Source organism: Echinops telfairi, unplaced genomic scaffold, assembly GCF_000313985.2.
Source record: "Echinops telfairi isolate 266 unplaced genomic scaffold, ASM31398v2 ScPeMD7_7400;HRSCAF=8409, whole genome shotgun sequence".
Classification (NCBI taxonomy): domain Eukaryota; kingdom Metazoa; phylum Chordata; class Mammalia; order Afrosoricida; family Tenrecidae; genus Echinops; species Echinops telfairi.
In genome coordinates, this window is record NW_022111300.1 from 23,298,462 (window position 1) to 23,322,055 (window position 23,594).

Genomic DNA, 23,594 nt, shown 5'->3' on the forward strand with positions numbered 1-23,594 from the left:
GGGGCGTGGGGGGTGGGCCCGAGTGCGGGGGAGAAGCCCCGCGCTAGCCTCGGGGCGGGCGCGGCCCTGGCCGGCTTCCGCTCAGGTTCAGGGCTGGCCCGGTGCTGAAGTGTTGTTAGGTGGCCGAGAACGTGATGTTGTCGCCAGGCGGGGCTTGCCAGGTGTGGGGACACAGCACAGATGTTTCCCAGGCCCACACGAGGATGGTGAGCTCCAGAAAGGTGGCCGATCGTCGTGGCCCCGCCTGGGGTGGAGGGTTGGGGGGCTCTGCTCCTGGCGATCCGCCGAACTGAGCCTGTGCGGAGTGAGGTTAAGGGCAAGGATGGTTGTTGCCTGGACAGGGCCCATGAGCTTTGGGTTGGACAGGTAGCCTTTTTGTCTTGGGTTAGGAGTGGCCTTATCCTACACTGCTAGCAGCAAGCCCGGATCTCTTTGGGTTTTTAGTGGCCTGTCAGTGATGATATATTTCCTTAATGGAGGTTTCGGGGAGGTGTTGGCTTTGGCGATAAGGGCCCCCTGGGTACTGGCTACAGCATAGGATAAGGAATCACTGTACCTGCAAGTAATGTTCACTTGCACGTAGATTGTGTTTCACCGCTGGCAGGGATTGAAGTTCTTGGATTGTAGAGTGGAGAAGCTACAGCGATGGAATTTAGCCTATGATAACACTCCAAGTTCAAGTCTTAGGAGGAAATGTTTGTGTAGTAGCAGTGGTTCTTTCTCTAGATAAAGGTGAGCTGTCCCCATCTGAGCTAGTTTGATTCAGATCACTTCGTACTTCGTAAAGTGTAGAGAGATGTTATATGAAAAAGGAAGGCTAAGCAGTATATTGAGAGGTATTGCTGTTACTCTTGCCAGAGACTTTCTATGCACATTGTACTACAGTCTCAGGGAAATCTACAGAATTGTATGATCAGTTCCTCCTCAGTTACTAATATGCAAACGTCATTAGCTGGAGAGGGGCACCTATTTTCCCCTTCTTCATCTGGGTTTCTGTTATGCACGTACCACTTGTATATATGATACGATGGTGAGATCAAATGTGATCACTGGATGAGAACAGCTCTAGTGCTCTGTATGCATTAAGGATGTTCCTTTCCCTGTTAATAACAGTGCAAAGGGAGTATGTGAAACGAGAACACCTGAGCTGGATTAAGAAACCAGGAACATGGTTTGAGCCGTTTCTCATAAAACTGCTTCTCCCTGCTGATAGGCTTTTGTGGTGGAGGAGAGACTGGAAGATTTTTAGCTTAGAATGTGATTCATTAATCATTTCTGTAGTAATTTAAGAGTAATGCAGTGATTACTCTTAAACTTGCTCTTCTAAACAGTGGCGTTCTTCTGATATAAATTAAATCAGGCGTCCTCAAACTGCGGCTCGCGGGCCACATGCAACCCGCCGAGGACATTTATCCGGCCCGCTGGGTGTTTTTGCCCTGTTTGTTTTTTTACTTCAAGATAAGATATGTGCAGTGTGCATAGGAATTTGTTCATAGTTTTTTTTAAACTATAGTCCGGCCCTCCAACAGGTCCGAGGGACAGTGAACTGGCCCCCTGTTAAACAAGTTTGAGGACTCCTGGATTAAATGGTGTACAGAGGGCAGTCTTCTGCAGTGGTATGAGTAAGTTAATAAACAGGTGTGCGGACTCAACATAAGCTCCTGGTGGGAGAAGCCTTGGACTGCCAACGTTTTGCTGTTGTCACAGTCTCTCCCTATTTCTTATGGAAGTTATATATTCCCACTTATCTCTTATAGATTCCCTTATTCTTAACATTAATGTAACCCATTCATCTTCCCTTTGAAAGTGAGGGAAATGGTGGCGATTACATCCTACAAAAATTCAGATGTATGAAAGGAATTACAAGGTTACTCATCAACCTCCTCCTCCTCAGCCTGTTTTACATAATGACCACAATGACTAACACCCAGTCTCGTACTCATATATTTCATTTAAATCTCTATAAGGCATGAAAGCAATGTCAAATGCAAACTCCAGATTTGTTATTGAATGTTTTCTTAAAAGCATAATGATAGTTAGGAATCGTTTGCATTTAGTCTTGTGTTATTGGGTCTTTAATTGCTTTCTTATCACATCGATGGCTCACCAGACTCCCCAAGAGCCTTTTAATAAAACTTCCAGTAGAAAAATATCAAAAAGTATGCACCTGTAATCTAATATTCTTTTCATACCATTGAAAGATTTTTTTTCAGTGCTTTGCCTAAATAATTGGAGAAGTGTGATTAAGAGACTTTCCAATTCTAGATGTTTTGATCATGTGAGGACAGATCATCTGAAGTTCAATGTCACCTTTTTGGCCGTACCTCCTTGGGAGTTATGCGCCTCCTTGCAAGTATGATTCAGCAGTGCTATTTTGCAAAAAGTGTGCCTTAATACTTAAAGTAGAACCAGTGAATCTGCCATGTTTTCATTGTATGGCTTAGATTTGTGAGTAAGATATTGCCTCTTTGGATGTAGACTGCTATTCCCCCTTCATTGTAGTTCCAGAAGAAGACAATTCTTTTATTTTAAAAATTATTTTATTGGGAACTCTTACAGATAGAACATCCCATAGTTCGACTGCATCAAGCAGTAGTGTACAGTTGCTACCACAATCAATTTTAAAGCAATTTCTTTCAAGAAGACAGTTCTTTTACACTGTCCAGCATTGAATGTGTAAATGCACTCAAAGTGTATTCGTAACTTGATATTAACAAGTATGAATTACAATGGACCTAGTGAAAACATTGGAATAACCGTTGAGTTTTCCATTAAAATAAAGACATGTAAATGTTAAAATGATACTGTTGCATGCCCTCAAGTCTGTTCTAACTCGAGGAATCACTATTCCATGTACAACAGAGTAGAACTGTCCGTGGGATTACTTAGGCTGTAATCCTGACTGGTGCGTATTGCCCTGTCTCTTGTCCCTGGGAACAACTGGTGAGTTCAAACCGGCCTGGCGACCTTTTGGTTAGCAGCCTATTGCTTTGCTAATTGTGCCACCAGGGCTACTCAAAATAATAGACTAGTCTGGAAAGTTACTATGATCAGTAACAGCTACATATGCATGTGTTATTGCAAAGTGTTTAAACTCAAGGTTAGAGTAGGGTACAATGCCAATTAAAACTGAACCAAACCAAAAAACAAAACCCCTCACTGCCATACAGGCAATTCCAACTCATCGTGACCCTCTAGGACAGAACTGCCCCCTGTGACTTTCCCAGACTAGAAGTCTGTAAGGGGGGAGAACGCTTCATCTTGGTTCTTTCTCCCAATCAGCAACTTGATTTTGAGCTGCTGACCTTGCAGTTAACAGCCCAACGTATAACCCACTAAGCCACCAGGGCTCCAGTAGAGTAGGGTAGAGAGAGGAGAGAGGAGAGTGTAGAGTAGAGTAGGCACAATTAAGTTCATTTCCTTCAGATCTTGGTGATCTGGAGAAGAGATGCTCTCTACCACAACTTGCCTAGGCGGTTTCTAATCATCACTTTAACTCTGGGGATTTGGATCGAGTGATTCCAGCACTAACGAAGCTTTCAAGCTTGCAGTATGAGGGAGCTTCAAAACGTTTGTGAGAAATTCCACTATGCTTTAATTTCGTTTTTCCACCAACTTTTTGAAGCTCCATCATGCGCTGCTTACTAAAGAAATCCAAGTAGAGCAAAGATGGGGTATGGAACCTATTAATAGGTTCAGTATACACTGGGTATATATTGTATATCTTTAACTTTCCCATAAAATAGACTTTTTTGGGAAACTATGTTTGAAGAAGGTAAATATTTGGGTTCTTATGGTAAGGAGATAAAGAGAGATGGCTACTGATGGATAGATTGAATATAGGCAACTTCACATATATTTAGTCTTGTTTTTTAAAATTGTTTAACTCCGTTTTTATATTGTTTTATATTTGAAAAGAAATTTGGCGTGGATATAGATAGAAGTCAGATGTTTTGACTGCATATTGTTAGTGGTATAATGAGAGAAAACTCACACTGGAAGTTGTTGGGCAATACCTCACAAAATTAATGTCAAGAATATTTTTTCATAGCTGGTGTACTGTAGATCGTGCGTGTACAAATACCCTCTTGGTGCTTATGTTTTAGTGAGATGAACTGAATCTTGGGATCAATAATATTATAAGTCTAATGGTTGTAGGTGCTATAGAGAAAAATAAAGATGGAAAGGGGTTATTATTGTGGGGGGCAGATATAAGGGTCAAGAGCAAGTTGGTAGCAAGAAGAATTTTGCAACTTTAAGTACCTAAATGGGTGGGAAGTAAAAACCTTAATCAAATGGCGGATGAGTTAGAGGCAAGTGTAGTAAGTTGTGAAGATATCTGAGTAAAGAGCTTTCTGGATAAAATAAATCTGAAGTGCAAAGCGCTGGTTAAGAAGCTTACACAATTTATTAGCAATAATTAGGAAGTGTAGACTGAGCAAGGCAAGAGTGATAGAAAACGAGCTGAAGGAGACATGGGGTATAGTGAGAGGTGAGGTATCAAGCTTGAAGCTATTTTTATATTCTTTGATTTTTAATCTCAATAAGAGACATCATTGGATTGGCGTAAGCAGAGAAATGACATGGTTTGACATATGTCTTTAAATGATAATTTAGGCCCCCATAATAGGATAAGGCTGTAGGGGCTCCTGTGAGGAAACCAAGCAGTTAAGAAGTTAGTGCAGTGGTGTTGGTGCGAGGAGATGGGAACTTAGATCAGGAGGTAGTGTTGCTGGTGGAGAGACATGATTCAGCAGTAGATATAAGTGGAGGGTAATTAGGCCCAGTAAGATTTTCAGAAAGTACAATGTAAGCGAAGCAGGACTCAAAGTAACTTTATGTTTTTGACAATTGTTTTGGATTTTTCTCCCTTGGATACTTTTTCCCACCTGTGTATTGCTAACACATAATTAAACATCAGCCCTGGTGGTGCCCTGGATTAGATCTGACTACGAACTGCAAGGTCAGCAGTCCAAGCCCACCAGCTGCTATTTGCTCGATCAAGATCTAGTCTTGGAATCCCTAGGGAGCGTTGCTGTGATTTGGAATTACTCGATGGCAGCGGGCTTGTTCTTAATTTTACTTTTTTTTTACTGCATGTGCAAGGCCCCGTACTAGTTCCGAAGGGACATTAAAAAAAAAATCAGTTTTTGTTGTGGAGGAGCCTGCACCCATTTGTTGTCTAAAGCCTTGCTTGGTTTGTGTGGCACTGACTTTAGACACTCTCCCTCTGCTATCAGTTTTTGTGCAGTGATGGAGTCTCAGGGGTTTTTTGTTGGTGTTTATTTACTTGCCGTTTATGCTCCCAAGACTTTGTAAGCTCTATGCTGATGTTTGAAAGGGAATTGAAAGTCTAATGTGATCAGGTTTCAGTATAAACTCTAGGAGCTGTGAGAGTGAGGGTGCTGCTGTTGAGAACTATTAAAGAGCATTTAGGTATATTGTAGTTTTAAATAAAAATTTGTTTTGGGAAAGAAAGCTATCTTTCTTGTTAATTTTGATCTCTTTCATTAGGGGTGTCATGATTTTACCCTTTCTAAATTTCTTATTTTGAAATTGAAAAGAGTTCTTTTTGTCTTAAAATTCTGCCACTTTTAAAATAGCAGGGCTTCTTGGGACATTTGTGAAGGCACTTTGGAAGAATAGAAAGTGCCTGTGTGCTTGCCTGATTGACTTGCTCTCAAACAGTGTTTGTTCTTCAAAGTGAAAACCCATCTTGAAATTACTCATTGTTCATGCCTAAAGTAACCTCTCCAATACCCAACTGCCTGGTTACAAAAGGAGGAAAAGGAACCTCATAGAAACATTTATATGCTCAGATTGTAGGACGTCCCACTTAGGAATAAGATTGGATAGACATGTATGGAATAAGGCCTTATTCCACAAACTTTATAACATTTTTATAAAACATGTAAGTACAGATTTACAACTGTGTGGTTTTTCTCTCATCAAACAATTGTGTGTATATATAATAATGAACTTTAAAAGAATTACTAATATTACATTTAATTCACTCATTTTATTCTATAGTTTTTGTTGTGCAAACAGGAACCCTGGTGACAAAGTGGCTACAGAAGTTAGCTGCCAACCCACAGATTGGTAGTTCAAACCCACAGCCACTTTGTGGGGGAATGATGTGGCAGTCTACTTCCGTGATGAGTAACAGCCATGGAAACGCTAGCAGGCAGTCTGTTCTGTCCTTTAGGCCTACTGTGAGTTGGAATCGATTCTATAGCAGTGGGTTTGACTCTTTCCTGGTTTTGTTTTTAAAAGGTAGCTGCACATTTCCAGGTCAAAGGAAATGACACATTATAGCAGAAGTTGAGGATTATACAGCAGCGTCTGAATTTTGGATACTCTTTTGTGTTATTTTCCTTGATGTTCTCCTGTACAGGCTCTGATGAAGAACAATCGGTAGTATATGTTCCAGGTATGATTTTGTTTAATGCTAATTGGTAAGCTTCCTTTGTTCCTTTGTGTTGGGAGAAAACTCAAACATTTGGACAACTTTGCTTGTATAACTAGAGGTAGAGGAATCCACCAGGAGCTGAGTGTGTTTTTGGATTATTTAGCATCACCCTGTTAAGGGTTGAAGTACTGGTTCATCTTTGGGGCTTGCTGGGCAAGTCAGCTTTTGATGGACTTGTAGTATATTTTATTCATGTATTATGGACAAGAGACTTTAATTTTTAATATAATGAAAAACAGCTCAACTTTAATCCTTCAGAGCAAAGTGTGACAACTTATTGATACAGGGTTAGTTGGTTGTTATTAGATGAGTAGTAAAATCCAACTTTTGAAGGCAGTCAAATGAGAGGAAGAATGAACTCCGGAATTACCCCAGATTAAGGCATCCATGCCATGTTGTTATTTATTGGTGCTAATGGGACTCATGAATGTTCACACTCCCTTTAGAAACCTTTCAATTGAATCTTTAACCTGTTTCTTTAAAGTATAACCCTTTCACACTTCATTCTTTATTAATAAAGCTTTAAAAGGAAGTTTATAAAGTCATAGTCTTCCCCATCACTGCTCATGAAATAGAGGCTATCAAGGAAGAGGCTAATGGGGGGAGCATTTAGGAGAATGAGAAGAGATACATTTGAATCTTGTCTGATGGCCATCACTAGGAATTACTGCAGTAGGAAATAACAGATCAAGACACAAGTTGATGAGTCCAAAAGCTGATGTGAAACGTAAACCTTCTAAGGTGGTTGCTGCTTCCGTCTCCATGGAGTCTTTCAAAGGTGCAGGAGATTCAGTTGATCAACAGGTCAGTAATTTATTTTTTCTTATTCTCCAATCTTACACATTTCCCCCCGTCTGATCAGTAACTGCTATAACGGTAGAAGAACCTTGAAAGTACCTTTGATGATCTGTAAGCCTTTAACAGATGCTGTTGTTCAGTGCCGTTGAGTAGTCCCTACTCCATGACTGTGTGAACCAGGGCAGGAGACAGTGGCTGGCCCTGCGCCATTCTGACAGTCCCTGAGGTTGCAGATGTTTACAGGAACACACAGCCTCATCTTTCTCTTGCAGAGAGGTTGGTGGGTTTAAACCACTGACCTTGTGGCTAGCAGCCCAGTGGTGATCTGACAGTGCCATCAGGACTCCTTGGTTTAACGTGCAGTATCTGTCAAATTGTACTGCTTCAGTGTACTGGAGTGTTAAGTGGAGAGGCAGTGAAACAGAGGAGGGCCCTCACTGAGATGGATTGACACAGTGGCTGCAACAATGGAAACGATTGTGTGGTTGGTGCAGGACTGTGGTATTTCATTCTGTTGTGGCCAGGGTCGCCGTGGGACGGAACTTGATGGCACCTAACAATAACAACAACAACAACAACAATTCCCTGACTGATAGATATTTGTGGAAAGGGGTTAATGTGTGTGAAGACCCTTCCTGGCATGAAGTTAGCACTAGATCTGTTAGATATCATTATTTTTGCCCTTTGATTTAGTGTTCTTTTACATCAGTGGTTCTTAACCTGTGGGTCATGACCCCATTGGGAGTTGAACGACCCTTTCATAGGGGTCGCCTGATTCATAACTAGCAAAATTACAGTTATGAAGTTGCAATGAAAATAGTTTTATGGTTGGGGGTGGGGTGTCACCACAACAATATGAACTCTATGAAAGGGTCGTGGCATTAGGAAGGTTGAGCACCACTGTTTCAGATGAATTTGAGAATATTTGTAACACTCTGAGTACCTCTGACTGCCACCCTTCATATCCCCATAAGTAGCAGGAGGGTACGGTGTAAGAGAAGGTTCTGTCTTTGAGTTCCTTCTGTGGACTTCTCTGTGTCGGTTTCATAATGTCTGCTTCGAACAGTGCTTTAGACCGTTTCACATTCACAGTGAGTCTAAACAAAATTGTTAGATAGTAGCTGAAGAGATGAAAGATATCTAATAAATTTCACCTTCTGCACTTATTTAATGGAGCCCTGGGGTTGCTTAAGCATTGGGCTGTGATCCACATGGCTGGCAGGTAAAAGCCACCAGCATCTCTTCAGGAGAAAGACTGGGTTTCTACTCCCATGAACAGTTTCAATCTCGGAAAAGCCCAGGGGATTGCTGTCAGTCAGCCTGGACTCAATGGCAGTGAGAGAGTGAGTACTTATTTTAAGAGGCTTCTTGGAAAAACTTAGAACTTGTTTTTGGTAAAAGTTAACCCAAATGCTTTATGTTTCTTTTAGAATTGCCTCAAGGAAGGAATAAAGAGTGCATCATTGAAGGATTTATGTCTTGAAGACAAAAGGCGCATTGCAAACTTAATTAAAGAACTGGCCAGGTGAGATGAAACCTTACATGACATGCAGTATTTTGTGAAGGAGCTCACTCTTTGGTGATGTTCTTGATATTATGGAAGCAGAAACTCTCAGGAAAGAAGATATTCTGTGGCGCTGAAAAAAGTGGAACAAGAGAAAGAACACAAAAAGAAACACGAGAAGCAAACTACTCTCCAGTTGATAATTTCTCATTTATTTAACTCCCCAAATTGCTTGGTGGAAACCTTTGCAGCAGTCATCTATCAGGAGGGAAAATCTTAAAACTTAGTTTTGCTCTTGAAGTAGATTTTATATTATTGTAATCAGAGGCATAGCAGATAGAATTGATTTAGCTTCATTTCAACAGAGAAGGACATGTCTACTCCATTTATTTATCCATTTCCCTTTTAAAAATTGTTTTTGTGTGTGTGATTTTGTGGTTGAATTGTAGGAATTCTTTGTAAATTCTGGATAGTAAAACCTTTACTGTTAATGGCTCCCAAATATTTTCTCCCTATCCTAAAGGACTCTTCGCTTTCTGGGTAAAATTCTCTGATGTGCACTTTTGTAATGAAATCCAATTTATTTATAGCTTATGTTTTTGGTGTTGTATCTATACTCCATTATAAAAGCCAGGTCTTACCTGTATGTTTTCCCCTGAGACGTTCACAGTTTCATTTTTGTAGTAGGCTGCTGATCCATTTGGGTTGTTTTCACATCTGGTGTCAGGTATGGATCTTGCCTTATTCTTTTTGTATCTGGAGATCTGGTTATCCTAGAACCTGTAGTTGAAGAGATGATTCTTTCCACACCGAGTAGACTTGACATCCTTGTTGAAAATATATTGGCCATGGTCTAAGGAGTAATATGTGGTCTCTTAATCCTATTGTATTGATCTATATGTCTTTCCTTCTACCAGTACCACACTGTTTTGATTCTGTAGTTGTAGTGCAATGAATTACTTGATATGGCCCTGGTAGGTATAATCTTTGTAAATCCTGTCACATGATGCTTTGTTGTGGTTGTTGCTGTTGTTGGGTGCTATTAAGTCAACCCTATATGCAACAGAGTGAAGCACTGCCCTGCCCCGTGCCATCCTCATAGTGGTTGTGTTTGCACCCATTGTTGCAGCTACTATGCCAATCTGTGACCTTGAAAGTCGTTGTCTTTTTCGCTGAACCTCTGTGTTATGAAGCATTATGTCCTTTTCCAGGGACTGGTCTCTCCTGATTACATGTCACTGTTTTGAGACCAGGTGGTAAATAATAAGCACTCAGAGCGCTGCTGATGGGTAAGGGTGTACAGTTAATTGCAAAGTCAATGGTTCAAACTCACCAGTGGCTCCTCCGGAGAAAGATAAGGCTTTCCTTATGCCATAAAGATTTACAGCCTCAGAAACCCTGTATAGGATAATTTTGAGTCTCGAAATTGTGTGTGTGTGTGTGTGTGTGTGTGTGTGTGTGTGTGTCAACCTCTTATATAACTTTGGCTAACTTGTTAAAACTAAGAAAGTAAATAAAATTTATTTGGATTTTTTAGTTTTTCCAACTCTTACATTATTCTGTTCCAGGATCAAATTTAGTATATCACATTGTGGTTAGTTGTCATGTCTCCAACTGTCCTCCAATCTGTGACAATTTCTTAGTCTTTCTTGGCTGTTCATGACCTTGAATCTGTTGGAAATCTCCATCATTTTGTAGAATGTTCCTCACTTACCTGGGGTGTTATATTTTGCTTCACGTTAACCCTTTTTTGTGTGGACACTGGAAAGAAAAGAGAAAGGGTCAATGAAAACTCAAGTTCATTCATATTTTTTTTGGTAAAGCATATTTAGATTTATTTCCTTGTCTGAAAAAAAAGCACATTGCCATATGAAATAACACCTGCATCTGTTAGGTTCTTCCTACCTTGCCTACAACATGGATTTTTTGTTTTGTTTTGTTTTGTTTTATTCTCCCCCCCACCCCCGGATATTTTTTTTTTAATGAGTAGATTTTTGAGTAATTCTTGAACTATGAGAAAGTGTTAATAGAGGATGGTTGTAAAGTTGTTTTTATTCATGTCTGCTGACCAGAAACAGGAAGATTGAAGAATGTTTCCATTCTGATAAAGATCGTACTAAATGGGGGAAGGTATTTGAAGAGCTAGAAAAGTGTATGTATTTTTAATAGTGAAATTTTTTATGACAGGCATAATAAACTGAAAAGATTTTAGCTGTTCTGCAGATCCACTAGCATTCATTTGGAGCAAAAAGTCACCGAGTGCCTGGTATCCACAAGCCTGTTTTCAGAACAATATAATACAGCACACCTCCCAAAACAGGTAGCATGCTCTTCAGTTGCAGGGTGACAGGCTGCATGAAGGCAAAGTAACAACCAGAGTACTTTTTAAGATGTTGCCTTTGAGGTGTAAAGTGTAAAACCTAGCCTTGACTTTAGCCACGGGAGGTGGGTAAATTGTGTGTATACCCAAATGGTAAGAGTGGCTTACTCATATCCAGGAGGGATCCATTCAGGAGACCCTATTGGTGAGGCCCTCGCTACTCAGTATCTTTAGTAGTACCCATTAAAAAAACCAAATTCACTGCCATCAAATCGATGCTGACTCATAGCAACCCTGTTGGACAGGGTAGGACTGCCCCTGTGAGTTTGCCAGATTAATAACTCCTTTCGGGGGTCAAAAGTCCCATCTATGTTCCATCTAGCAGCTGGTGGTTTATCACTCTAGCCTTGCAGACCACAGGCCAATGCATAACCACTATGCCACCAGGGCTCCTAGGTGTGAAGAAATAAAACAGATGTCCTAATAGTTGATGATTCTAAATGGCAATAAATATGAAAAGAAATAATGATATTGAATTACTTAATATGGCCTTCCCAATTATTCACAATGCTGTCAGTCCCAAAGAATGATTGGGTAGGAGTGCAAATATGGTGCTTGTGGCCTGCCATAGAGATTGGACAGCCTGCTAATAATGGAAATAAGGATCAGGGAACCTGGCAGGGTGGGGCTATGCACATAGGTGCTCAGAGAACCATTGTAGTTGTCTGCTAGGCTTAAAAAGAGGGCCAATTCCAGAGTAGAGATGGATTTCACTACCACTAAGAAGAAGAGCCAAGTGTGGATGGTGTCCTTTGGACTCAGGGTCACTGTCATGAGAACCAACTAGACCCAGGAAACAGATGTCACACCAGAAAAAGCACTAAGTGAGAAGTTGGCACACTGGCAGAAAGATGGAAGCAGCAGAACCAGGTTATTGTTACCAGATGATAGTTGGCTTCCCAATCCACAAAGTAAAGTGGCTACAGTGGGTATACCCACCCATGGAGCGATAGAACCAAGTGCCTTTGGACAGGAGGCTACCTGGTGGACCGGGCCTGGCACCTCTAGGCACTTAACAATGTAGCTAAAAGAGCTTTGTAACATTTGCCAGAGCTGAATAGAAGTTAGGTTATGGCTTGAGACCTGACCTCAGAGCCCTGTTCTCAGAGGACTGAGAGGAATCTGTCTTCATTTGGAGGAGGAGGGGGGTTTGCGGGGTGGTGTGGTGTGGTCTGCGCTGAGTAGAGCTTGTTTTGCGCTGAGGAGAGCTTGTTCCTGGGGTCTAAGAGGAGCTGAGAGCAGCCCTGCACTGAAGAAGGGAATTTTTGCTTACATGCTTCCTCATCCTGGTGCTGTGGTTTGGAGTATGGTCTGCCTGGTCTGTGTGGCCATTTCACAAATTCTGGAACCCAGCAGAGAGTCAGAGAGTGCTTCAGGGGGTGGATGGTGACAGAGATGGTAAAAAAGCTGGAGAGGGGAGCTGTGCCTGCCCTCCACGTCACAGGAGTCGGCCTTGTGCTGATGCTGCTCCTGAGGGTTGCGGAGCTGAGGAGGCCTGATGCGATCATGCCATTTTAGAAGACTTACTAAGTGCGAAAATGGATTTATTGAAACAAGTGAAAGACAGTAGTGACAACCCATTATTAGATGCTTGAAAGTAAAGACAAAGAAGACATACATTTCAGAGTAACACTTACTGGTGAAGCTTGAGATGGAAAAACAACACTGGTTCCAACCCGAATGTAAGCCAGCAATACAGGCATTGTTATTTGTTCAAGGAACTCTCTTCATTTTTCTTAACTACATGATTAAAAAGAATTAAAATTTACAAGTCAATGGAGAATCGACACCACAAAGGTAAATTGGGCGTATTGTAAATGACTCAGTGTGCGGAAGAGAATACTAAAGGACGGTGTGATGTATGAGTTTCAAGTAAAAGAAAGGGCTTTCCTGAGGTGTCCAGCATTGATTTACATTTGCAGAAGGAAAAATGGAACACTGATGGATTTTTCTAAGAGATGCTTGGATAGAGAAATTCTTTTTGTTCAAGATTGTAGAATTAAATGACCTCAAAAAGTCTTTTACAGTAAAATTAATGAATTGTTGGCATGGATGGGAAAAGTAGTGTCATTCACGGGGACTTGAAAAATGAGTGGCTTTGAAGAATATTGTCATTTATCCCAAAAGATGGTGATAGATCTCCATATGCGGGCTTGTGCTGTTCTACTCGACTTTTTTTTTTTTCAGATATGGAGGGGTACCACAGACGAATAATGTACAGACCATGTAAACTTGGTTTTTAAAGAGGGGGTGGCGGGAGGAAGCTTCCAAGCTTTTAAGTAACCTTGGGTACCATTGTAGTTTTTGATGTATATGAGCCATGTTTCAAGAAACTGGGAAAATCTCCACTATTCACGTCCTGCATGGTTCCCCTGTGGATACATGCATACTAACTCACCGCAGACAGGGGTCTTTTCTAGGAGCAGATCTCTGATTTTTCCCAAAGGACAGTTTGCTCTCTCTAGGTGACATTACTCAGAAGAAAAATAGAAAGTGCAGCAGCATTAGTTTGCCAATGTAAAATGAGCAGATCATTATTATTTTATATTTATTCTGCTCTTTTATTTTGTTAAATGAATTGTAACTTATTCTCCTAATTAAATGTGTTTTGCAGTAGACTAAGAAAGCTAGACTTTAATTTTGCATTGACTCAGAATTTTGTCTTCCCATTAGAAGCCTTTGTAGATGTGTGGGGTCGGGGCAGCCGGGGCATAAACAGTAGTCTTTTAATGGCACACACAGAAAGTTTCAAGAAAAGATAAGGAACTTTTAATTTGCCTTAGGTAGAAAGACATTCTCCGAATGTCAGTGGAGTTTGAAACTGCAGGAAGGTTAGTATGCTGAAATACACTTTCAGCTGGTCTCTTGTGAGCTGTGTAATTCAAGGGGATATATATAGTTACTAGTGTGCACTCAAAAGAACAAACAAATCTGTCTTGGACAAAGTACAGCCAGAATGCTCCTTAGAGGCTAGGATGGTGAGATTTTGTCTCATTTATTTTGGACATGTTGACAGGAGAGACTCTCCCTGGAGAAGGACGTTGTGCTGGGTAGGAAGGCCCTCGCCAAGAAGGACTGACACAGTGGCTGCGACAATGGACTCAAACAGAAGAACACTTGTGAGGCTGGCAAAGGACTAGCCGTATTTCATTCTGTTGTGCAGTTGGTTGCTGTGAGTTGGAACCGACTGGACAACAACATCTAGCAACAACAACAGTGGCACTCAGTAACTAATCCTTCACGTGGTTCTGGCCAGACCCTATCTCCTGATAGAAATCACTTTTTCTAAAGCAGTTTTTCCTCCTCTTCTGCCTAGCATCTGGAAACGTACAGTGCCATAAAGATGTGGGCCATGCCCTCTGAGCTAGCAGGATCTGCTCAGAATTAATTTGGGCCACAGTTTGGTTATGAAAAGCGAAGGACCACCACCACTGTAGGTGCGTACTATTTGCAAGCATAGGCAGTAGCTATTTGGTCTTATATTGATGGGTTTTTCTGCCCATTGACTTTATACAGGATATTATGCTGATTATTCTCTTTCCTAGTGACTATTGAGCAGTAGGAAAGTGCAATCCATTCAGATTGCTTAGACCGGAAATAAACAGGAGGAAAGTAAAATCATTCATTGACAGGAAAGGTGAAGAGCAATCTTTTTATGAAGTGTTAAAATAAAAACTCCCTGTAAGGGTATTTATTTAGGTTGCTGCCTCAAAATCAAACTCTTGCTTGACATTTTAGATTTGCAAATTCTCAGGTCAGTGCTCTCTAAGCGCTCTCTCTCTCTAGTATGTTAATTTTTAGGTTTTGATGGAAAAACAATTGTTGATTATATGCTACATGCTTTCTCAAAGCATTTGTGGAAGAAATAATTAGTGTTTATTATTGAATTTTCTCTAATTTTTCAGAGGGGTAGTTAGGTTTATTTTGCCAACTAGGCCTCCATGGGAACAAGTGGGTGGAGTTTAATCAGGTGGCAGCATGATTTGATGGCGGCAGAGATCAATACTTTCCCCAGTGGCTTTCATCTCTCTTCCCTGGTGATCCAACCAGCATGCTGCTGCTTGAGCTAGTTCTTTGCCTCAACGGTGTGCTGCACTACTTGTGGGCTGAGCCAACCTGTGCATTGTGTTGCTAGAGTTTGCGGCTCCTTTGAGACCTGCTTTTCCAGGTTGCTTGAGTTCGAGATCCCATCGGGGCTTGCTTCACTAAACTTCTGGCGCTACTGACTGCTGCTGCCTGTCTTGCCTGAGAGGGCAAGACTCCATTTTCTGCTTCTTTGACCTTGGACCAGCAGCCTGTGTGAGTTGAAGGAATGTCCGTGTATTAACTGTTCCACAAACATGAGTTGAACTGAGCCCTCTGTATTGCTGTGTGGACTAATTAGCTTGTATATTCCTTTTCGCTGTATAAACCTATCCTTTTATATTTATATAATTGTAAGTGCCCTGGTTTTGTTTCTCTAGAGAACCCTGCCAAATACAATAAGTAATTGATTAATATAAGACAGCGGTTCTCAATCTGGTGGTCGCAACCCCTTTGGTGGTATGTCAAATGACCCTTTCACAGGGGTCGCCCGATTCATAGCAGTAGCAAAATTACAGTTATGAAGTAACAATGAAAATAATTTTATGGTTGGGGGCCACCACAACATGAGGAACTGAAAGGGTCACGGCATGAGGAAGGTTGAGAACCACTGATCTAAGACAGTAAAGGTAACCAAATCATGTTGAGTAATAGCTCATACTAGCTCTAGCAGAGGCCAAGACATTGCATCTTTACTGTTCAATATACCCTCTTTCCCCTCTTTTAACTTACCGTAATTCTATAACACTGCTGGGACAGAGACATCTGACATCCTCTAACTTCACAAGGTGAGCCGGAAACTACTGTCCGTATCAGCCCAGGGCTAATTCCTAGTCAGAGGTCAGACTTACCTTCTCTCTCTCTCCAACCTTTCTACCAGTGTTGACACCACACACTCTACGTCTTTGCTGAGTTTGATAAATTCATTGCAATGGCCTCACAGAACTCACCAACCATACTCACACTGAATGAGGCATAGCAGGGAAGTAGCAGTCACCTTCAGATTGGAAATGACTCCGGATACATTTTGTCAATCAGAATAGCTTCTTAACATTGGCCACAAGCACCTTATTTTCACAGTGCCACCCAATCATTTAATACTTACAAAACTATGTTTAGAAAGGCCATGTAAAAGAAAGCAATTGCACTTCGGGTTACAATTACACAAATATAGCTTTGTGTTAACAATTAAAAATAAAATTGCAGGTAAAATAGAATTCTTTGGCGCTATCCTTGCTGCCCCTGTCTCCCTCCTCCACATATTCACACAACTTGGGTGTATGTGGGGCTTGCTTTTTTAACTTTTAGTTTTGAAATAATTTTAGAATTATGGAAAAAAACTACAAAAAATTCTATAAACAAGAAGCTTCAAAAAGTTTGTGGAGAAATGTCATTAAAGGATTATAGAATTTTCCATGCTTTTTGAAGCCCCCTCTTATTTTCACACAACTTTTCTTACTGTTAACATTTGCGTGTCTAATAAATCAACATTGGTTTAACATTATTAACCAAACTGTAGACTTCTTTAGGTTTCATGTATGGCATTCCACAAGTATTATTCTTCTAATCCAAGATCTAATTCAGGATCCAATATAGTGTTCCTTGGCCCTGTTGCTGTAGGCTTTCCAATGAGTCATAGTTCTGCAGCCTTTCAATGACCCTGACACTTGTGAAGAATACTGATCAGCTCGTTTAAAGGCCGTCCTTCAGCATGGGTTTCTGTGGTGTTGTCTCTTGATTATATTTAGGTTATGCATTTTTTTCCTAAGATAGTATAGTGAAGTCTTTTCAGTTTGTCATACCAGGGGCTACTTAATACCCATATAGTTGATCATTGAACAGTGTGGGTTTGAACTTCATGAGCCCACTCACTTATATTCGAATTTTTAATCTGTTGCTTGAGGTCACGTGTTGCAGGTACCCGGCTACAATGTTATGTGATGCTAATCTTCTCCACATGACCAGTTTGTCTCCACACTATAGATGGCTCATGTCATGTTGTTCAAGAATCAATCGTAGTTATACATGGAATTTGACTTTACGGGTGTCGTGATTCTCACGTTGTTCAGGGGTCAGCTGTGCATCTTTTTACTGACAATATCATCTTGACAACTCATTAAGGGACTGTCTGAATTTTCTCCACTTAAAACTCTAGGAAGAACAAAAACAAATGCATCAGTCTTAGAAGAAATACAAGTTGAATGGACCTTATAAACAAGGATGGCAAAACTTTATCTTTGATACTTTGGAAATGTCATCAGAAAGGACCAGTCCCTAGAATAGGACATCCTGTTAGGTATAAGCTCAAATGAAGCCCACTGCTATCAACTTACAGCAACCCTAGATAGGGTTTACAAGGTTGAAAATCCTCATGGGAGCAGTTTGCCTCATTTTTCTCCCAGAGTAACTGGTGGTTTTGAACTACTGACTGTAGTTAGTTCAGTACTTACTGAGAGCATTGCCAGAGCGCTCTCTACTTGGTAGATTGGTGAAAACGAGGGAAACCCTCAGTGACATGAGCTGACACAATAGACTCAAGAGTGGGCTCCAACACGACAGACCAACTCACATCCAGTCAGATGCTCGACCGTGCAGTCATTTTTCCCTTTATTTAATAAATGCCTTGACTTTATGGATTATAATATTTTATTGCTAAAATTGTTCATAGGGAAATTAGGAGCTGTTTAATTATGGCTACGGTGACATTGCAAAATGTCCCTGCCTCTCTAATTCTTTCTCTTCATTTTCCTTTCTTGGCCAAAGAACATATTTAATATTTTTTAAGCCATTAGGTAAAATATTAGGTGTGAAGTACTAGTAGATGGCTCTTATTGGAGTATGGAAGTTCTTTTTTATTCCTACTTTATTGAAGATTTTTTTGATGAATCATTGTGGAATGTTTTCAGATGCTTTTTCTGCATTTCTTTCAATGACCTGCGTCTTCTTAGGTGGTTTTGTCCATGATCCGATTAATTTTTAGACGTAACCATCTTTGCATTCCTATGATAAATCCCAATTGATCAAGGAATGCATTTTCTTTTAATGTTTCTGGATTTGATTTGCTCGTTGAGGATATTTATGCTAGCATTCCTAGAGACCTTTTGGGACATGTATTGCTATGTCAGTGATTTCTTAAACTACCTGTATCCCTTTAACTCACTGTTGGGTCAATTCAGACGGATAGTGACCCAATAGGATAGGGTTCAAAGGCTGTGGTCTTTATGGAAGCAGATTGTCACATCTTTCTTGCCCAGAAAGGGCTGTTGGGTTTGAACTGCTGACCTTTTGGTTAGCAGGAGCATGCTTAGCCACTGCATCACCAGATTCCCTTTGTGTCCCTCTAGGCAATATGTTTAATAAATATTATGAATGGAATTTTGACATGACACCCCTCCTCAAAAAAGAAAGAAAGAAACTTGACATTCTTTATCACCAGGACCTATGACTCTTGCCTTATTTGGAAAGAGTCTCTGCAAATATAAGTAGTTAAACTAACATCAGGTCATACTGGACCTCTCTGGGCATCATCTGCAGCCCTGCCAACCAGCTTTGAGAGTTTGACTTCCCTTTTCCTTTTACATGAATACGTCTTGTGGACATTTCTGAAAAATACTCTAAGAAGTTAAATTAAGTGGTGTCACCAGGGAGGGGTAGTCTCTCTTAGGGGCTTGTCTGGGTGTGTCCTTGATGGAGATTACTGTAACTGGGGACAGTACAGGGTGCCTCATGGTCATGCGTCATGCCCTGACTGCTTTGGTTGGAAGGTCCTGGACCAATCTCGTAAGACCTTCTATATAACATATTGTATGTGTCTCAAACATGGTCCTGCTTTGGCCTCTGTAACTGTGATGTATTGATTTGCCACTAATCATGAATTTGTGACTTGTTCCTTTGTTCCATGCCTTATTTAACTCGTGTCCTGACTAAATGATCTGATGCCATTATGACCTCATGCTAATGGTAACCCTCAACAGCATGTTGTATCTGTGCCCTTGCATTGTCTTTGTCCCCTTTAGCAATTAGCAAATGTCCCCCTTAAGTTAAATATATATATGCTGACAGTGATTTATTTCGTGTATTATAAATAGGCTTTTGTTTCTCAAACAAAATATCATTGATAGACTAACTATTACACAATGCCCTTCTGTTCAGTTTTAACCTTTATACCCCATCCCTATTCCTTTTATCCTTATTTTGTGAACTCTGAATGAGAGAATTAGGCCTTTTTATGTTAGTTTTGATCTAAGAGTGCTTTAATGAAGAATGTAGATGGTGATGCCCTTTTTTTTTTGGACATAAACAAGAATGACTTTGGTGAGGCAATCGCCAAATTATGAATATCCAATTTACAGATAACTCATACTTGTTCTGTAATGTTATATAAATTTGTTCTTTGAAACAATTGAACCAAGCTCCAGCTCATAGCAAATTCATTACACTCACCTTCACTTCCTACACTTTTAAATGACTGCATGACCAACTCACCGTCTTCAAGTCATTTTTGTTCAAGTTTACCTACAAAATCTTAAAGACACGAAGGGTCTGGTTTGTAGCCCAGGTACTGCCTGTTGATGGCAAATCTTGAAATGGCTTTCATCGATGGCCTGCATTGAACTCACTCACTGCCCTCTAGTTGGTGTGGACTCATAGCAACCCTATTGGATAAGGTGACCAGACGACCTGCTTTGGTGGGACAGTCCTGATTTTTGGCGTTTTAAAAAAGTCCTGGGTTTTGGAAAGAATGCACGACAAGCTAGGGAACAGTCTATTTGGTCCATATAGACCAAATTTTTACTCAAGAACACCCCCCCACACCTACCCCCACCCCTGGTCAATGGTGTCCCACTTTAAATCTGGTCACCTTACTATAAGACAGAGGAGAACTGCTTCTGTGGGTTTCCAAGACCAACTCTTTACAGGAGTAGAAAGCCCTTTCTGATGGAGCAGCTGATGTTTTCGAACAGCTGACCTTGTGGTTCCCAAGCCACCATGTAATTGCTAAGCTACCAGGGCCCCTACCAGCTGCCTGAGAAAAATAAGGCTATCTGTTCCCATAAAGTTGGCAGCCTCAGAAACCCCATACAGGACCCCTGTGAGTCTGAATGGACTCTATGGCAGTGGCTTTGGGGCTTTTGTTATTAATAAGTAGGAAGTTAACAGAGTACATTCCAGGAGCAAAAATACCCACACCAGCGCTAAGATACTTCCACTGCCTCTGGATCCATAAGACTTTTCACCCACTGGCCTGTGATCTTCCTATACTTGGTGTCATTGCATGTGTTGCCTGAGTCTGAAGCGTCTTTATGGACTGGTATCAGACATATGGCTAATATTGGACTTATTGACTTAATCTGGACTGAGCTGGGATGTTTTCTTAATATACATTTATTCTTTTATGTAAAACTCTTTTCATACACATGAGTGTCTATGAATTTGTTTCTCTAGTCCACCCTAACACATTCTGGTACCAGGAATAGGGTACTAGAGAATCAAATCATGGAAATGGAGAGTGGATGCTTGTTTGACCTCTGCCTCAGGGTAGTTTTTCTTCTTCGGCTAGCTAGAGGTCAGATACCCTGTTTCCCCGAAAATAAGACAGTGTCTTATATTAGTTTTTGCTCCCAAAGATGCGCTAGGTCTTATTTTCAGGGGATATCTTATTTTTACATGAAGAAGAACACAGTACACATTTGTTGTTGAACAACAAAAAAGGAAATTTATTACCTGTATACGGTACGGTAGTAGTTGTCATCACAAACCAGCATAACCAGACAAACTGTGAATCCTACAGTGTCAAGAATTTCTTGTTACTACCATTATTTCCATGGACAACAATCTATGGTCCATTACTCGCACTTCCTGTCTGCTCCGGCTGTGCTGCAGCCAACAGTTAGCTGCGCAGCAGTGCCCGCCGCTATGGTCGAGTCCAGAGTTATGGCAGCTTCGGGGGCCTTATTTTTGAGGGGATGCCTTATATTTCAGCAAGAGGTAAAACTGCAAGTAGGTCTTATTTTCGGCGGATGTCTTATTTTCGGGGAAACCGGTATGGCCAGGCAATTCACTGGATTGTTTTCTGGAAAGAATGTGGGAAGTTAAGGTTTTGAGTGTTTTGTTTGGTTGTTGTCTTTGGTTATTCCTGTTTGAAATGGCAAAAATGAATGTGATTACTGCATATTTTGAGTTCAGTGGATGAAATTGCTCCTTGAATTTCTCAGAGCTGCTGAGTGAAAATGGCTGACAGAAGGTCAAAATGGCTGACCAAAATCCTGGTGCTGGCTTGATTCGGTTAGAGGCCTAAGGCCATGTTTCGTATCAATGGAATAGTTTAGATAAAGATAGATAAGTAGAGAATTAAGTACCAGTAACAAAGATATAGGGAGCCTTGATGGCATAGCTGCACTGGGCTGCCAATCACAGTTCAACCACACCAGCTGCTCTGGGAGAAAGATGAGGCTATCTATTCCTGTAAAGACTTACAGCCTCGGAAACCCACAGGGGCAATTCTACTCTGAGATGGAGTAAATTGATAGCAGGGGGATTTTGGTTTTAACAAAGACATGAAAGGTTAAGTACAATCGCTATTCAGAGTTGCATGAAAAATCAAGGTTGTTCTGAAATATGCTTTGGTAACTTTAAAAATAAGATCTACTGTTGTTATTTACCAGAACCCCGCTAGGGTAGTAGGCTATGAGTTGGCTGCTAGCTGCAAGGTCAGTCCTTGAAAACCTCCAGCCCTGCGTGGGAGAAAGATGAGACCTTGAACGCCCATCACGGGTGTTGTTCTCGGAAACCCATAGGGCACTTCTTCCTGGTCCCAGGGTCCTTAGGAGCGGGACTTGGCTCAGTGGCTTTGAGTTTGGTTTTTTGGTTTGGTGGTGGTTTACCATTTGAGGAATTTTTTTTCTATGTTTTCTTTTGATGGGATTGAGTACAATTGTTTTTCAGAGTTCAAACGGTGGTGACAATACTTTTGAGGTTATTTTTAGTTTGTATAATAAATTTATAAAGGATAAATACAGTGCAAACTTTCCTTTACATTAGCAACATTTTTTTCTCCCAAGTCCAATTAGTCACATGCTGCTGAGAAGTGAAGGGTCAGGAAGATGCTATTTATTTCACTGACAGAATCCAGTTAAAAGTGTGAGAAAAAAAAGTCTAAATAAAAATAAATGGGTTATGCCTGCTTTAATAATGGGGGAAAAAATCCTCTTCTAAAAATTGGAATATTTGTCTTTCTAGGATTTTAATTGAGTACCTGTGTCCTATGTTGAATTTTAGATTTTGTTTAAATCATTTTATAGGGGGCTCTAACAGCTATGATAACACCCCATATATCAATTGTTTCAAGTATATTTGTACATATGTTGCCATCATCATTTTCTAAACATTTGCTTTCTCTTTGAGCCCGTGGTGGTAAACTTTACATTTTTAAGACATTTCTGATGATTAGAAACATCCTTGATGTAAAGTTGCATGCATGTTTAAGGTGAAGAAGGATTGCCTTATGGAAGATTAAAAAAAAAAGAGAACGAGGAAAGAATTGAAGTAGCAGAAACCTCTAGAATAAATCCAGTTTTGGTAAAGGCACCTGTTCTCTTACGGGCGCGCTCTGAGCCCTTCTCTTTCTTTCAGAGTCAGTGAGGAAAAGGAGGTGACCGAAGAACGCCTGAAGGCCGAGCAGGAGGCCTTTGAGAGGAAGATCAGGCAGCTGGAAGAGCAGAATGAGTTGATCATCCGAGAAAGGGAAGATATCCTTTTTGAAAGTCCTCTTTCTTAACGTGCTGAAAGTTTGACTCCTTCGTGGAGAAAATGTAAACTCCAGAGAAATTATTGTTCTAATTTATAACGGAATAAATCTGCATGTGCTGCCATTTCTAGGCAATCAGAAAGACACTTCACAGCATGCGCTGCCGCCTCCTTTGTGCTCGATGCGCCATCCAGCTGTGCTGCTGCTGCTTTTATGCTGGGGAGCAGATATTTATCAACTAAAAAAGACAATCAGAAATTTGGCCATTAAAATGTAGCCTTGGAACTTTATTACACTCTGTTCCACTGCTGTAATTGTTCCTGAAACCTTTTCATATCTGATGTTCTTGCTAGCTCAAACTTGAACAATTCTAAGGCATTCTGCTAGGAAACCACACACAGACCCCTTTGTAATTTATAGATGTTATCATTGAAAAGTGTTCACAGTACAGACCATGCCCAGGGAGTGTTTGGAGAACGGGAGGGTATTGTGGGCTGTACTCAATTGGGTATGATTTCAAATAAGTATATTACTGAAATTTCCATTGAATGGGTAGAGTGAGGGAAGGGATATTTTATATTGTGGCATTGATATTGAAGTGACTGTCCCTAAA

The 23,594-nt window shown here is 40.7% G+C and overlaps 1 protein-coding gene across 3 annotated transcripts in view; it reads left to right on the forward strand.

Moving 5' to 3' along the window:
* KIAA1328 (KIAA1328 ortholog) overlaps positions 1 to 23,594 on the forward strand; it is a 294,794-nt gene that overhangs the window by 23,560 nt on the left and 247,640 nt on the right. The window contains exons 1-4 of one of the 3 annotated variants that reach the window (XM_045296077.1): positions 132 to 206; positions 7,131 to 7,273; positions 8,698 to 8,792; positions 22,867 to 22,982. The exons of 1 other annotated variant lie outside the window; for it this stretch is intronic. In XM_045296077.1, the coding sequence (XP_045152012.1) occupies positions 7,172 to 7,273; positions 8,698 to 8,792; positions 22,867 to 22,982 (313 nt within the window). In that variant the 5' untranslated portion in view covers positions 132 to 206; positions 7,131 to 7,171. Of the gene's footprint in view, positions 1 to 131; positions 207 to 7,130; positions 7,274 to 8,697; positions 8,793 to 22,866; positions 22,983 to 23,594 lie in introns of those variants that run through there. One more of the 3 variants, XM_045296079.1, reaches the window with a different exon arrangement.